At 41.1% G+C, this 14892-nt stretch overlaps 1 protein-coding gene across 1 annotated transcript in view; it reads left to right on the forward strand.

Moving 5' to 3' along the window:
* Positions 1 to 14892, forward strand: part of syne2b (spectrin repeat containing, nuclear envelope 2b) — a 203614-nt gene that overhangs the window by 133775 nt on the left and 54947 nt on the right. Inside the window, exons 71-83 of the mRNA XM_053336226.1 lie at positions 663 to 809; positions 1540 to 1695; positions 2262 to 2402; positions 3401 to 3571; positions 5838 to 5968; positions 7250 to 7454; positions 8528 to 8710; positions 9034 to 9141; positions 10225 to 10379; positions 11466 to 11613; positions 11698 to 11792; positions 12028 to 12259; positions 13566 to 13760. Coding sequence (XP_053192201.1) covers positions 663 to 809; positions 1540 to 1695; positions 2262 to 2402; positions 3401 to 3571; positions 5838 to 5968; positions 7250 to 7454; positions 8528 to 8710; positions 9034 to 9141; positions 10225 to 10379; positions 11466 to 11613; positions 11698 to 11792; positions 12028 to 12259; positions 13566 to 13760 — 2067 coding nt within the window. The remainder of the gene's footprint in view (positions 1 to 662; positions 810 to 1539; positions 1696 to 2261; positions 2403 to 3400; positions 3572 to 5837; positions 5969 to 7249; positions 7455 to 8527; positions 8711 to 9033; positions 9142 to 10224; positions 10380 to 11465; positions 11614 to 11697; positions 11793 to 12027; positions 12260 to 13565; positions 13761 to 14892) is intronic.

Below are 14892 nucleotides of genomic sequence, written 5' to 3' on the forward strand. Positions count from 1 at the left end.
TGTGATCAGAACAACCTAAAATGACAGAAAACATCACTAGAAAAAATTATTTGTCGTGTACTTTGATTTTTAAAATTTGTCTCATGTCCCATCTGCTAATATGGAGAAGGGGCGGGACTTATGAGCTGTACTGCAGCCAGCCACTAGGGGGCGATCAAGATAGTTTTGGCTTCACTTTTGGCTTCATGTCATGACATCTATCTTTATTTACAGTCAATAACTCACTCTATGAGCTCAGAAGAACTCACTAATTAATTAATTTTACTGTTTTGTCCTCGTCGCCCTGAACAGGATTGATGGATGTAGAAAATAGATGGAGGGGTTATTGTTTTGCTTTGTGTCAATTAACACTGTGAGGAACCTGTCTTCATTTCAGGATTTGTATTTGTATAATTTTAAATTAATTACCAGTTAATTAAAAGTAAATTAAACTGTCCTCTAGTCTACCTGTATGTGTCTGAGCCTCTCTCTCTCTCTCTCTCTCTCTCTCTCTCTCTCTCTCTCTCTCTCTCTCTCTCTGTGTGTGTGTCTCTCTCTCTCTCTCTCTCTCTCTCTCTCTCTCTCTCTCTCCCTCTCCCCCCCCCCCCCCCCCCCCCCCCCCCCCTCTCTCTCTCTCTCTCTCTGTCTCTCAGGAGTATCAGGCAGAAATATCCGCCTTTCAGGCCACACTGGACTTTGTGAACCAGCCGTTACAGACCTGTAGTACCGATGATGACCAGAGGGGGCGATATGAACACAACCAGTTTGCAGAGGAGCAGAGTCTTCTCAACCATCGGTGGCTCTGTTTGCAGGAAACGCTCAACTCTGAGGTCAGAAGACCAAAGAGTGATTATTTAAGGCTGCATATTAACATATAATTGGTTTAATAAGTATGTACCATAATTTGTGTAGTAGTATAAATGCCTGCTTTATTTTAAAATGAGCATTTCTGACATCAACCCATAACTGGAAAGGATGAGAGCATCAGGATCAAGGTTTAGAGAAGGAGAGGGATTATCTGAATGTAACAACGGAGCATAACTTAACTTTTTCTCAAAATGCAACTCATATACATGTATATATATATTTTTTAATGTTTTAATTTCAGTTCAGAAAAATAATATTATATGAAGGAGTTTTACATTAGTCATAACTTTTAGTTTAATGCAGTTTTTGAATTAATTTGATTTGTATTTAACGAAGAAGTGAAGTGTAAATTAAAGTCTTTTTAATTTGTGTTCTGGCTCTTTAAAATACATATAAATAATAATAAGTACATAAAGTGGTCTGATTATGACTTTTTGATTATGTTTTTGGACTTGTAGTAATAGTGAGTTCACAGGGCCAGTTATATTATAGTTATATTAAAACCTATTAAATGTACCAATTTTCTGCTTTTTCATAACCAAAGTTAATCTAGTTTTCACTCAATTGGATCTTCTATTTTATTGTGTTCATGATGATGTATAATTATATGAAATCATCATTTTTGGCCATCTCAAGTTTCTGACAATATGAACAAACATCCTGACGGTGTTCGTGGTTGTTGTTGAACTTCAGATTCGTGAGGTGGATCAGGAGCTGAGGAGCAGAGCCGAGCGGGAGGCGCGGCTGCAGCAGATCAACAGCTGGATCACAGATCAGAACATCTGGATCGACTCGGCTCAGAAACCCAGCAGCCTGACGGAGCTGCAGAGGAGCATCAGCATCTGTCAGGTCAGCAGTCACATCTGGATTCTGACATCTGTATAATCAGAATAGCTCAATGCTCTTCTACACTCTGCAGATTTGTTTGTTTGATTCATGATAGTTATAAATGGATTTAACTGGATTTAAATTAAAGGATATATAAGCAGCTATCTACCCTTGAACCAGGGGTGTCAAACATGAGGCCCGTGGGCCAGAAGCGGCCTGCGGAGAGGTCCAATCCGGCCCATTTTCCTTCTTCCTCTTTTCCTTCTTTCCGTCTGTCCTTCCTACTTTCCTTTCTTCCTCCGTCTTCTTTGTCCTCCTTTCTTCCTTCCTTATTTTTCTCCCTTTCTTCCTTCCTTATTTTTCTTCCTTCCTTATTTTTCTTCCTTCCTTCCTTCCTTCCTTCCATCTGTCCTTCCTGTATTCTTTTCCTTCCGTCCTTCCATCTTTTTAATGATCCGGCCCACATGAGATCAAATTGGGCTGTATGTGGCCCTTGAATTAAAATGAGTTTGACACCTCTGCCTTAAACCCATTATTAATGTCATAATACATGTTTAATATTAATATTGTGTCCGTGGTGTTTTCAGGATCTGGAGGAGAAGATCAAGCTCAAATCTGCAGCTCTTCAGGAGTTAAAAGACAAACATGGCGGAGAAGGAATCAGTAGCCAGGACTTTATCCATCAGATAGATGATTCCTCTAAGACTTGTGCAGCTCTCATGCAGCAGGTAAGTCAAGTTGTGTGAGCATAAATAGATTGATGTAATTCAGGGGTGTCAAACATGCGGCCCACGGGCCAGAACCGGCCCGCCTAGGGGTCCAATGTGGCCCACTTTCTTTCCTGTGTTCTTTTCCTTCCTTCCATCTTTCCTTCCTTTCTTCCTTCCATCTGTCCTTCCTTCCTTCCTTCCTTCCTTCCTTCCATCTGTCCTTCCTCCCTTTCGTCCTTCTGTCTTTCCTTCCATCTGTCCTTCCTCACTTCCTTCCTTCCATTTGTCTTTCCTGCCTTTCTTCCCTCCTTCCTTTTGCCTGTCTTTCCTTCCTTCCCTTCTTATTTCGTTCCTTTCTTCCTTCCTTCCCTGCCTTTCTTCCATCTGTCCTTCCTTCCTTCCTTCCATCTGTCCTTCCTTCCTTCCTTCCTTCCATCTGTCCTTCCTTCCTTCCTTCCTTCCATCTGTCCTTCCTCCCTTTCGTCCTTCTGTCTTTCCTTCCATCTGTCCTTCCTCACTTCCATCCTTCCATTTGTCTTTCCTGCCTTTCTTCCCTCCTTCCTTTTGCCTGTCTTTCCTTCCTTCCCTTCTTATTTCGTTCTTTTCTTCCTTCCTTCCCTGCCTTTCTTCCATCTGTCCTTCCTTCCTTCCTTCCATCTGTCCTTCCTTCCTTCCTTCCTTCCTTCCATCTGTCTTTCCTACCTTTCTTCCCTCTTTCCTTTTGCCTGTCTTTCCTTCCTTCCCTTCTTATTTCCTTCCTTCCTTCTTTCTTTCCTTCCTTCCCTTCTTATTTCCTTCCTTCCTTCCTTCTTTCCTTCCTTCCTTCTTTCCTTCCTTCCTTCCTTCCTTCCTTCCATCTTTTTAATGATCCAGCCCACATGAGATTAAATTGGTCTGTATGTGGCTCTTGAATGAAAATGAGTTTGACCCCCCTGATGTAATTGGTTTCAGACAGGTGTGACATCGACTGTAAGTTTTTAGCAGCTCTCACTTCCTTCCTGTTTGTTCTTCCACAGAATAAGTGTGTTAAACAGAGGCTGATCCAGGCGCGGCAGCTGTGGGACTGTGTGGAGAACAGACTGAATCAAATGATGCTGAAAACACTGAGAACATCTCTGACTCTGGATTATCTCAGCGGTGCTTCGTTATCTCTGCAGGCTCACAGACATTTCCATGACAGACTGCAGGTACGAACGGTTAACCTGCACGATATGAAGACATTTAACCTTCCTGTCGTCCTCCCGGGTCAAATTGACCCCGTCTGTTTTGACTGTTCATTCTTTCCTTCCTTCCTACCCAATGTCTGTCCTCCCTCCCTCCCTCCTTCTCTCTTTCCTCCCATCCTTCTGTCCTTCTTTCCTCCCTTCCTCTTTTCCTTTCTCCCTTTCTCCTACCTTCCTTCCTTCTTTCCGTCTGTCCTTCCTTCCTCCCTCCCTCCTTCTCTCTTTCCTCCCTTCCTTCTGTCCTTCTTCCCTCCCTCACTCCTACCTTCCTTCCTCCTTTCCTTCCTTGTTCCTCCCTTCCATCCTTCCTTGTTCCTTCCTCCCTTCCATCCTTCTTTCCTTCCTTCATCCCTCCCTCCTTTCCTTCCTTTCCTTCCTTGTTCCTCCTTTCCTTCCTCCCTTCCTTCCTTCCTCCCTTCCATCCTTCTTTCCTTCCTTCATCCCTCCCTCCTTTCCTTCCTTCCTTCCTTCCTTCCTTCCTTCCTTCCTCCCTTCCATCCTTCTTTTCTCCCTTCCTTCCTTGACTCAAGGACAAAAGGAGGGTTAAAGGCCAGATAAAGATCTTAATGACTTTGGTTTGGCTCGTTTTAGATTATAATACAGCCAACATTCTTCAAAAATAAAGAGTAGTAAATCTCTGCTTTCATATAAAGTGGTAAATGATTTTTTTTATTTTGTACTTCTAAAGTACGACTATGTTTTATTTATATCAACATTACTTTTTTATACATCATGTAGAGACAATAGGAACCACCAGTTGAAACTGCTGACGTTCTGTTATTTATTTTTAATGAACTGTGAATTATTAATATATTTAGTATACAGTACGTAATAACAGTGGTGGACAGTAACGAAGTACAAGTAATTCGTTACTGTACTTAAGTAACTTTTTAGCGGATCTGTACTTTACTTGAGTATCATTGTTTTGTGAGACTTTATACTTTGACTCAACTACATTTGGAAGAGGAAAATCTTACTTTTTACTCAACTACTTTCCAAAAACCTGTCGTTCCTTTCAATGTTCCTTTCCACAACATGCATGCATGACCGGCTGCTGTGACAGGTCCAAATGAACGTGCACCGCAAGTGTACCAATCAGAACACATCGTGTGTCGAGCAGTTTTGGCCCGGCCCCCTACCTGGCTACTTGTCCCAACTTGCCTTCTCCTCCATCCATATCTCTATTAGCATTCATTTGACAAAGTTTCGCTGTCCAGTAGCCTGCCCTGCCAACACATGGAAGTTAAAGAAATATGTGTCTAGTGTGGTTTTCCCCCTCCCTATTAATTCCTAATCAGGTGATTTCCATTTAGTATGATGTGCTTATGATAATTTCAAAAGATATCAATACCAGATATCACAAATGGAAAACATTTTGTTTTCAGGGTGGTGTTAGTGGGCTTTTTAACCTTAAATGACTTGATTGAGTGTATAAAGGACATACCAAGACATTGGAACTACATTACACCAAATTACTTTTACTTTTGATACTTAAGTACATTTGAAGCCAAGTACTTTTATACTTTTACTCAAGTCGACATTTAAAGGGAGCACTTTCACTTTTACTGGAGTAATATTTTACACTAGGTATCTCAACTTCTACTCAAGTACGTGGTCTGTGTACTTCGTCCACCACTGCGTAATAACAAAAAGCACAAAAACAAGTACGTATAAAGTCACTTTACATGTAAATAAGCTGTATTATAATTATACTTATTTGTCACATTTTTCAGCTGTATTTGTGTGCATGAAGACTGAAATGATATTTTTACAAGCTGTAATTATTCTATAATAACATTTTCAGTAATTATTACTTACTAAAAAATCCAAATGTATTATTTTCCCATATTATTATTATTATAGCAGAATTAAAACAAAATGGTCAGAAATGCCTGCATATAATTGCAAAACATGTTTAAAACTACTCATTAATTTGCTCTCTTGTGGCAGTGTGAAGAATAACTTGTGTATCTGGTAGATTGATGGAAGTAGTTAATAGATGGATGAACGGGTGAATAAAGTCAGAATAATGTCTAGACTTTCTGCATTGCCTCTCCTTCCAAAGTCATTGTTGGTTTCTGATCATGATTTTCTCCAAATCATAGACAAGTAATCTTAGTAAGAGTTAAAAAATCAGAACACACTCATATGGGGCAAATTTTGTCATTTAGGTGTGTGTATATAAAGATATTCATATAAATTCTTCTCCTTTTGTTCTGTTTCTGAGCAGCTTCTTCATGAGGAGACAGAAGCTTTGGAGGAAGAGTGGGATGAACTGAGTCGAACCGTCTCTCATCTCCGTCTGATCAGTCCTGCTGCTGCTGCTCTCCTCACTGTGCTGCTGGACAGACAATTAGACAGGTGAGACAGAGCCGGCCAAACACACAAAGATATGATCACTAACTTCTACCTTTCCAGTTGAAGGACAGGTAGGATAATTTCTAGAAAGCTCCAGATACCTTAGCACCACAAAGTCTGTAGTTTCTGTGGAGGTTAAATGTTTTTAATGTCAAAAAGAGGTCAGTAACTTTGAAAGAAATTAGCTTGATTTGACTCATTTGGGTGACTGAAGCCTCGCTATTATGTTAAAATAAACTTTTATTTTTTATGTGCCTTTTATTTTATTTTTTTACAGATGGCCGATATTTACTTAAAAATTTAATATCGGTATCGGGGTTTTATAACCGATGTGTGTTCTGTAGGCTTCAGCATTTCCGAGTCTGCATGAACGCAGCATGGGACTTTTATCGGCGCGCGCATGATAACGTTTAACAACAACAACACGCTAGACTCGTGGGTCGCTAACCGTCGCTAACCGCGGCTAACCGTTGCTAACAAGTTCATAGCGTCCACCGCCATGTACACGAACACACAAACCAGAAACGAGGTTTACCTCCTCGTTGTCATTTTCTCGGTTGTGATTTCGGCGGGTCTCCTCTGTGACGTCACCGTCAGAGTCCGGTGGGTCCCAGAGCCATAGATGGCTGCGGTGGGTCCTATCTGGGTGCTACTCTGCTGGAGACACAACAGTCAACAGCTGAGAGGAGCGAGTGAGAGGACGCTCCTGTTAAGGTCCCGCCTCCAGAAACGGGGCTTATGTCTGTGTGGTTTGGAACTATTTCCAAGTGTGTCTTACGGATAGTAAGTTTGCAATTTGCAGTGACTGTAAAGCAGCATAATAAATATGAAAGTGACATATTGGCACTTTTTCCCATAACTTAAGTTGAAGTTGTTCTCTTATTTTGCACAGACAGTGTTTACATGTGGAAAGCCATGTTGCATTTATGATTGCATCCAGTGGAGCGGATGTGTTAATTCCACAATAGGAGATATGTTATGTTGTTATCTAATAGTTTTGGTGTAAAAAGTCTGCATATATCGGTAAATTAAGAGTTGGAGAATATCGGATATCGGCAGAAAAGTCAATATGGAGCATCCCTACTTTATAAGCTTCCTTTTAATTCCTCACACACTTCAATACTTAATGTTTAATCTCTTTATTCTTCTTGTCGCTCTTTTTGCCTTTAACAAACATCCTTATATTGTCTGAATTGTGTGTATTATATCAGCACTTTTGTGTTTTAATGCTTCCTTGCTGGAAAAATATAAATATAAAGATCTAAAGTGAAAGTTTTTTTCCAGTTGGACTGTGGTGTCTGAAGCCTTGGAGCAGCAGCTGCAGAGGAGTCTGGAGGTGCTGCAGGTTTGGGAGGACTACGCTCAGCTGGCCGAGTCTTTCTCTGAGCGCCTGCAGACGCTGCAGAGCGATGCCACGTCTACGCTGAGCGGAGCGGGCGAACACTACGACACAGCTGAGCAGGTCGCTGTCAAGATACACAACGTTCAGGTGAGGATATAAAAACAAGAATAAAGGAGGATGAAGAAAAAAATCAAATTGTCTCCATTTTCCCTTTTGTCTCATTCAAAATGTTTTTGTTTTTTTTGGGCTTCAACTTTTTAGTCTTCGCAAACTCTTAATTAATTTGAAACTTAGTGTCTGTTATCATTTATTTATTGAAGAACATGACAGCATGATTGTGGTTCCATTTTAATATTTGCACTTAAAGAAGGTTCATTTTCAGACAAGTGATGAAACTGAAATTCAATGTCTTAAATTGTTCACTTCCAGCCAATCATCCTTCTCCACCAGATGAGATTACAGCCTGTTTTAAAACTGATGTCAGACACACTTATGACACATTTCCATGTTTTGGAAAGTAAAGTGTTGAAACTCACAGTCATTAAGAGAACCTAAATCCTCCTTTTCTAAAAAAATCAAAAAATCTGAAAAAATTAGTAATGCTTTATTTTTTCAGTAGCATTGCCTTCCTTCCTTCCTTCCTTCCTTCCTTCCTTCCTTCCTTCCTTCCTTCCTTCCTTCCTTCCTCCCTTCCTTTCTTTTCCTCCCTTCCTTCCTTCCTTCCTCTGTCCTTCTTTCCTTCCTTCCTCCCTTCCTTTCTTTTCCTCCTTTCCTTCCTCCCTGCTACCGTCCTTTCCTCTGTCCTTCCTTCCTTTCCTTCCTTCCTTCTTTCTTTCTCCCTTCCATCCTTCCTTCCTCCCTTCCATCCTTCCTTCCTTCCTCCCTTCCTTCTTCCTCCCTTTCATCCTTCCGTCCATCCATCCTTCCTTCCAGCTTCCCTCCTTCCTTCCTCCCTTCCTTCCTTCCTTCCTTCCTTCCTTCCTTCCATCCTTCTTTCCTTCCTCCCTTCCTTCCTTCCTTCCTTCCTTCCTTCCTTCCAGCTTCTTTCCAGCTTCCTTCCTTCCTTCCTTCCTTCCTTTCTTCCTCCCTTCCTTCCTTCCTTCCTTCCTTCCTTCCTTCCATCTTTCCTTCCTTCCTTCCATCCTTACTCCCTTCCTTCCTTGACTGGAGGACAACAGGAGGGTTAAAGTGTCTCTTTTTGTTTTACCTCCCTGCTGCAGAGTCTCCAGGAGAGGACCGACACTTTGCAGTCTGACCTGGAGGCGGTGCTTCAGGCCTCCAAGGACTTGATTGGCCACCTGGAAGCTTCGGCTGCCAGTCTGATCCAATCGGAGAGCCGGTTGTTGTCACGTGGGATCCTGAAGCTCAGCCAAACTCTGTCAGGGAAGCTGGGTCAGCTGCAGGTACAAACTCAATGAATGAATGAGGCTGTTTGTGGGATTTCATATCCATGGTGACTCACTGAAGCACAAACTAATGCAGAATTTGGCTGTTTTTAATTAATTGATGGGATTTTATCTTTTATTTATTGTCAGTTTCATAGATTAGAAACAGTAAAGCCACACATGAGCTGTATTTTCTGTTATATTTTTATTTTTTATCTCATTCTCTCTGATGTAAGCTCAACTCCCACCCACAGTAAATGCACTTAGTGTCACAGTGACCTATTAATTAACACACATATGGCCGTGTGCCATGTGTCATGTGTGTGTGTGTGTGCGTGTAGGAGGAGCTTACGCGGCTGCAGGAGGTGGAAAACATCCTGGACTCACTGGAGAGGAACCTGGAGCTTTGGCAGGAGCGTCTGGAGAATGTGGCTGGTTCAGCAGACCAGGTGAGACAGCGTGATGAATGAATGGAGTTTATGAATGAATGGAGTTAATCTGTGCTCTGGTTCCCAGTAACAAGCTGGACCAGAGAGATGCTTTGAGTTAGAGTTTAATATTGTTAGATAGAAAGGTTTTGTGTTCTTTGGGCAACACATTGAGTCACTTCAACTGTATTTTCACTCTGTTTTGACGTATTTTTTAAAGCATTTTCAGTACAAATCAACTTGTTACAGGGTTTATTTGTCCCAGAATCAGGTCAATCTTTATTTAATTTGTTCTGTGTCAAGTTAAGGAAATAATCTCTCACTTAGTGACTCCCTTCGTTGCACAGTACAAGTGCTAGAGTTAGATGGACAAATGCAAATTACCTGAACATTATTATTATCCTTATTACGTTTATTTTTATTATTTATTTATTATTGTGTTACTTATCTGTGCATTATCTGTTACTTTAACCTTTATTTATGCCCCCCTTCTATGCTGATTTTTTTGGTGCTTTATATGCAATGACAATAAATAAATATCTATAAATATCTATCTATCTATATCTATCAGATCATCATCCTCAGTAGATTGAGTTTGCTCACTTTTAATGTAAATGTGGATATTTAAATATTTAATTTAATACTGTCTCCCAGTGTCAGCTGAATGTGGCTCCAGCTGTGAGCCTCTAGTAGATAAGTGGTAATAAAAATGGACTAATGGATGTTTCCAAGGTCAAGAATGAACTTTAAATCTAAAATCTCTTTAAAAAGTTTATTTTTAGTCAACGCAGGTTTTAAATAATCACACCCAGGTGATAGATGACTTAGTTTTAAGAAGATAATAATAATTTTAGGACTCACTATGTAGATGTAGATGTAGATTTTTATGCAGAATTATCAAAAATAAGACGTGAAGGGAGAAGATGGTTTGTGTCCAGCTCTGAATAGAAACCAATGAGATGAGAAACTGCAGAACACTTGAAGAATAAGAAGAAGTAGAGAAACATTACATGACTAAAGGAGGGCACAAGATCATATGTGTAGTGTGTGCTGTACTGTGTTGTGATCCCTCTGAGTCTCTTGAGTGTCACCATATGTCTGCAGTCTGGGCTGCTGGAGCTGAGCGGTTTGTCTGCTGACCTGGATGTGTTGAATGAGCTGAGCTGCAGTCTGACGCTGGGAGACGCTGCAGCACGACGCCTGCAACACCTCAACCACCGCTGGGCCGACGCCTCCGCCAGAGCCGAGGAGGCCTGCAGGTCAGAGGAGGGAGGAGAGCTGTGCATGAATGAATGAATGCATGAATGATGCTGGGAACTAATGCCTGATTCAACGTGTGGTTGTGGGAATATGTGAATAAAAATGTGAATGTACCTCAATACAGATAAAGGGTTTGTTCTAAACCTCATACTTTCCTACTACTCGTACTAATTCTGACGTCATTTGAAGTATGTAGTGTGTTTCAACTGCGTAGTATGTGATTTAGAGTATGTGAGAAGTTCCTGGATGGTTTACTAGATTCTCCAGAAATGCAGAGTATGCATCAAGAGCTGACTACTCACACTCACATTACCCAAGATGCAACGCAACTTCTGATAAAAACCCAAAATACAAACGTCACAGATCACCTAGCTACAGCGAGGGTATATTCGCTTCCTGTTTTCAAAATAAAAGCACCAATTCTATCGTTATGGTTTTCTTAATAATAAAAGGCAACAGGTGTTTTATTTTATGAAAATGACAGGAAGTGTGTTACTCGCTACGGCTAACTTGAGTGGCTCCGAATTCTCAGGAACAAAACTTTAAACAGGTGTTATTTGGACAGATTAGCGTCACATTGTGGATCTAAAGGGCTACTTTACTTTCTTCCTAAAAAGGTTAGAAATGTGGATAAAGTGGTTTATTTACAGAGTTAGAGCTAAAATGAAATCAGCTTCAGCCTGATGATTTCAGCTCGGGTAGGAACCAAATGCATTGTGGGTTATTGTGTAGTTTACTACAGTGTAAACGGTCTGCTTACTATCTGGTCCTTTAGTGTGTAGTGTGTAGGATGTAAGTTTGTGGTTTCGAACACAGCCACAGACTGTGTTAAACATGCACTACATGCACTTCTGGTGCTGAATAAACCACTGCTGCTATTATTTATTGCTGCTTTTATCTTTTTATATCTTGTGTTTGTTTTTGATGTGTGCCTTGTGAAATATGTATAAATTTAAACATGTACTAACGGTGGGGATTTAAATAATAATCAATGCTTTTATGAGATTGAAACTATCAGATACAGTTGTGATAAAATGCATGATCAAACATGACTGTATGTACTGATGATGTATTGTTGTGTGCAGTGAGCTGCAGACGGAGGCTCTGAGGCACCAGAGCTTTGAGCAGAAGTGTGAGAGCTGGATGTCTTTCCTGCAGAGGATGGAGGACAGTCTGGCCGTGGACGTTTCCGGCTCGTACGTCGGCCTCAGACAGCAGCTGTGTACACACAAGGTAACATACATGATTATTAACAGACTCACTGAAAGACTCGACAGAAACACTCAGATGTAATCCTGTTCTATTTTGGTGTTTCAGCGCTTCCAGGCCGAGCTGTCCACCGGTCATCAGATCCTTCATTCAGTTATTACTGAAGCTCTTCATCTGCTGCAGAGAGGAGAGGTGGAGGACAGGTAGGAAGAATCCACTGAGTAACATAAAGAGAGGGAAAGATAATCAGTTGTTAGTAGCTTGTGTTTTATTTTGATAGGTGATAAACTAAAACTGAGGATACTTCGATACTTCAGAGTTCAGACTGAGACTTCATTTGGGCCCCTGAATGTTGTTTTAACTTGAACAATTGTGAACTTATCCTTTAAATAATAACGGTGTCTTTTATATAGTAAATCTTTCATTTGATGCATGCAGGAGTGACTTCATCCTGAAACTGGCCCAGCTGAAGGAGCACTGGCAGGGTGCGGTGCAGCGGGCGGACCAGCGGCGCTCTTTAGTGGAAGGGTTAGTGAAGCACTGGCACCTGTACAGCCGCAGCCTGAAGAAGCTGCAGAGGTTCCTGTCGGACACTCAGACCCTCCTCCCCCCCGCAGGGCCGGCCAGCTGCAGCCTGCAGCACCTCCGACGCTCCCTGCAGGACCTCCAGGTGAGACTGTAGTACATCACAATGCCATGAAAGCACATTTACTGAGTTTTATATAGACGTTAACCCTCCTGTTGTCCTCGGGTCAAGGAAGGACAGGAGGAAGGAAGGAAGGGAGGAAGGAAGGGAGTAAGGAGGGAGGGATGAAAAGAGGAAGGAAGTGAGGAATGAAGGGAGGAAGGAAATGAGGAAGGAAGAAAGAAAGAAAGAAAGAAAGAAAGGAAGGAAGGAAGGAAGGAAGGAAGGGAGGGAGGGAGGGAGGGAGGAAGGAAGGAAGGAAGGAAGGGAGGGAGGGAGGAAGGAAGGAAGGAAGGAAGGGAGTAAGGAGGGAGGGATGAAAAGAGGAAGGAAGTGAGGAAGGAAATGAGGAAGGAAGAATGAAAGGAAGGAAGGGAGGAAGGAAGGAAGGGAGTAAGGAGGGAGGGAGGAAAAGAGGAATGAAAGGAGGGAGGAAAAGAGGAAGGAAGTGAGGAATGAAGGAAGGAAGGGTGTAAGGAGGGAGGAAAAGAGGAAGGAGGGAGGGAGGAAGTGAGGAATGAAGGAAGGAAGGGTGTAAGGAGGGAGGAAAAGAGGAAGGAGGGAGGGAGGGAGGAAGTGAGGAAGAAAGGAAGGAGGGAGCGAGGAAAAGAGGAAGGAAGTGAGGAATGAAGGAAGGAAGGGAGGAAGGAAGGAAGGAGGGAAGTAAGGAGAGAATGAAGGAAGTGAGGAAAGAAGTGAAGGAGTAAATAAAGAGGGAAGGAAGGAAGGAACAGTCAAAAGAGATGGGGGCTCTGATGGCGGAAGGAGGATGAGTTAATCAGGTTCTTTTTCTTTCCATATTTGCCACAAATCAAAAGTAGTATTTCTAAGATGGAAAGACTCAACAAACATTCATTCATTTCCAGCTCTGCCCTTGATTTTTAAAAACCACTTTTTACAGTTTTCAGACCTTCACAAACCCAGAAATGATCAAAAGGATAATCTCTGTGAATGATGCAGGTGGTTTATTTATTCAGAGTAAAATCAATCTTTAGTGACAGAAACTACCAGCTGCTTCAAGCTCAACCAGCAGGAGGCTGATTTGAGATTTAAAAGAATGAAAAAAAAAGGACTGCTGCTGATTGCATTTAAATAAAAACAAAGAGTAATGAACGAGGGAAACAAGTCTTTGATTACTATCAAAGGAGGAGTGAAGAGATTTGAACTGAGTGTGAGTGAAGGTAGAGGAAGTAGATCTCTTTATTTCCTCTTTCCTCCCTTCTAATAAAAGCCACTCTTCACTCTTTTTTTTTCTTTTTCTTTTTCGTCCTCCCTTTTTATTGATCCTCAGCACACGGAGCTGTTGTTCCAGAGGTATCAGTGCAGCTTCATACACACTCTGGAGGTCGGCCGGCAGCTCTTCTCTATGGGGGACGAGGAGACCCAGACTCAGCTCCAGGCGGATTTGGGAACCTTGCAGGAGGAGTGGGACAACCTGCACAGTCTGCTGGGAAAGAGGATGGAGCTCACCGAGGCCATCGTCAAGGTACTGTCGAGATCTTATATAACTCACTATGGGTTTAGTTGATGAATCGGCTTCTCAGAAAAGTGAAGATTTTATTTTTTTTAAATTGAATATATTTGATTGTCTTCCTGTTTGTCACAAAAGACATTTTTAAGGTCATCTTGGGCTCTGAGGAAATGTGAGATATATTTTTATAAACTGAATGATTGATTGTTTATGAATCATTTTGAAGCTGAAGTTGACACCAGTGGCTAGTTAACACATTTTAACTTTCTACTACTACTATTTTTTTTGGGAAATAATAGTTTACAGATGCTGTTAAAGATTACCAACTCTCTCTCTCTCTGTTTTTTTATTTTTTTTATTTTTGGTAGTCATTAACCCTTTGTGGTAATCATTTGCTTTGACTATCAGATTAGAAACAAAGGAAGAGAGTTTTTTTGTTTTTTTGTACTGTTTTGTTAGCGATGCATTCACTTGTCCTGGTAATTTTAAGCGCTTTCTGACTTTCTGAATCTGACTTAATTTCTTGTCTGTTTTTTATTTTGTTTGCACGTTAAAAAACATAAAATACTAAAGAATCAGAGCAAATTTTGACAGATTTAAAAACACAAAACTAAAATATTACATACCTCTAGTTCCACAATATATTTCCTAACTGTAGGGGGGGGGGGGGGGGGGTCTTCTCCATTGATGCCCCAAAATTAGGAACTCTCTCCCTCTCCTCGATTTGTTTCTATCCCACCACTGAAACTTTCACTTTGATGATTTGAACAAAATAAGAGCAGATGTAGTCTCGGCCACTTTTCTGAAAGTGAAGATTTTCTTTAGAGTAAATTGAATATATTTGATTTTCTGGCTGTTTGTCAGAAAAGAATAAGACATTTTTAAGGTCATCTTGGGCTCTGAGGAAATGTGAGATAGATTTTATAGACTGAATGATTGATTGATGATTTGAGGAAAATAAGAGCAATTGTATTCTCGACCACTTTTCTGAAATGTTGGACTTCTTTTGTGTTTAGTTTTAATTTGGTCTTATCTTGAGTTTGGCCAGGAAGTAACTCCATCAGCTCTCTTTTTGATTATGTTTTGGTTCCAGCTGTTGATTGGGATTGATTTGGTTTGAATTGACTTTATTTAAACTGGTTTGGAC

This window comes from Scomber japonicus, chromosome 16 (assembly GCF_027409825.1).
Source record: "Scomber japonicus isolate fScoJap1 chromosome 16, fScoJap1.pri, whole genome shotgun sequence".
NCBI classification, from domain to species: domain Eukaryota; kingdom Metazoa; phylum Chordata; class Actinopteri; order Scombriformes; family Scombridae; genus Scomber; species Scomber japonicus.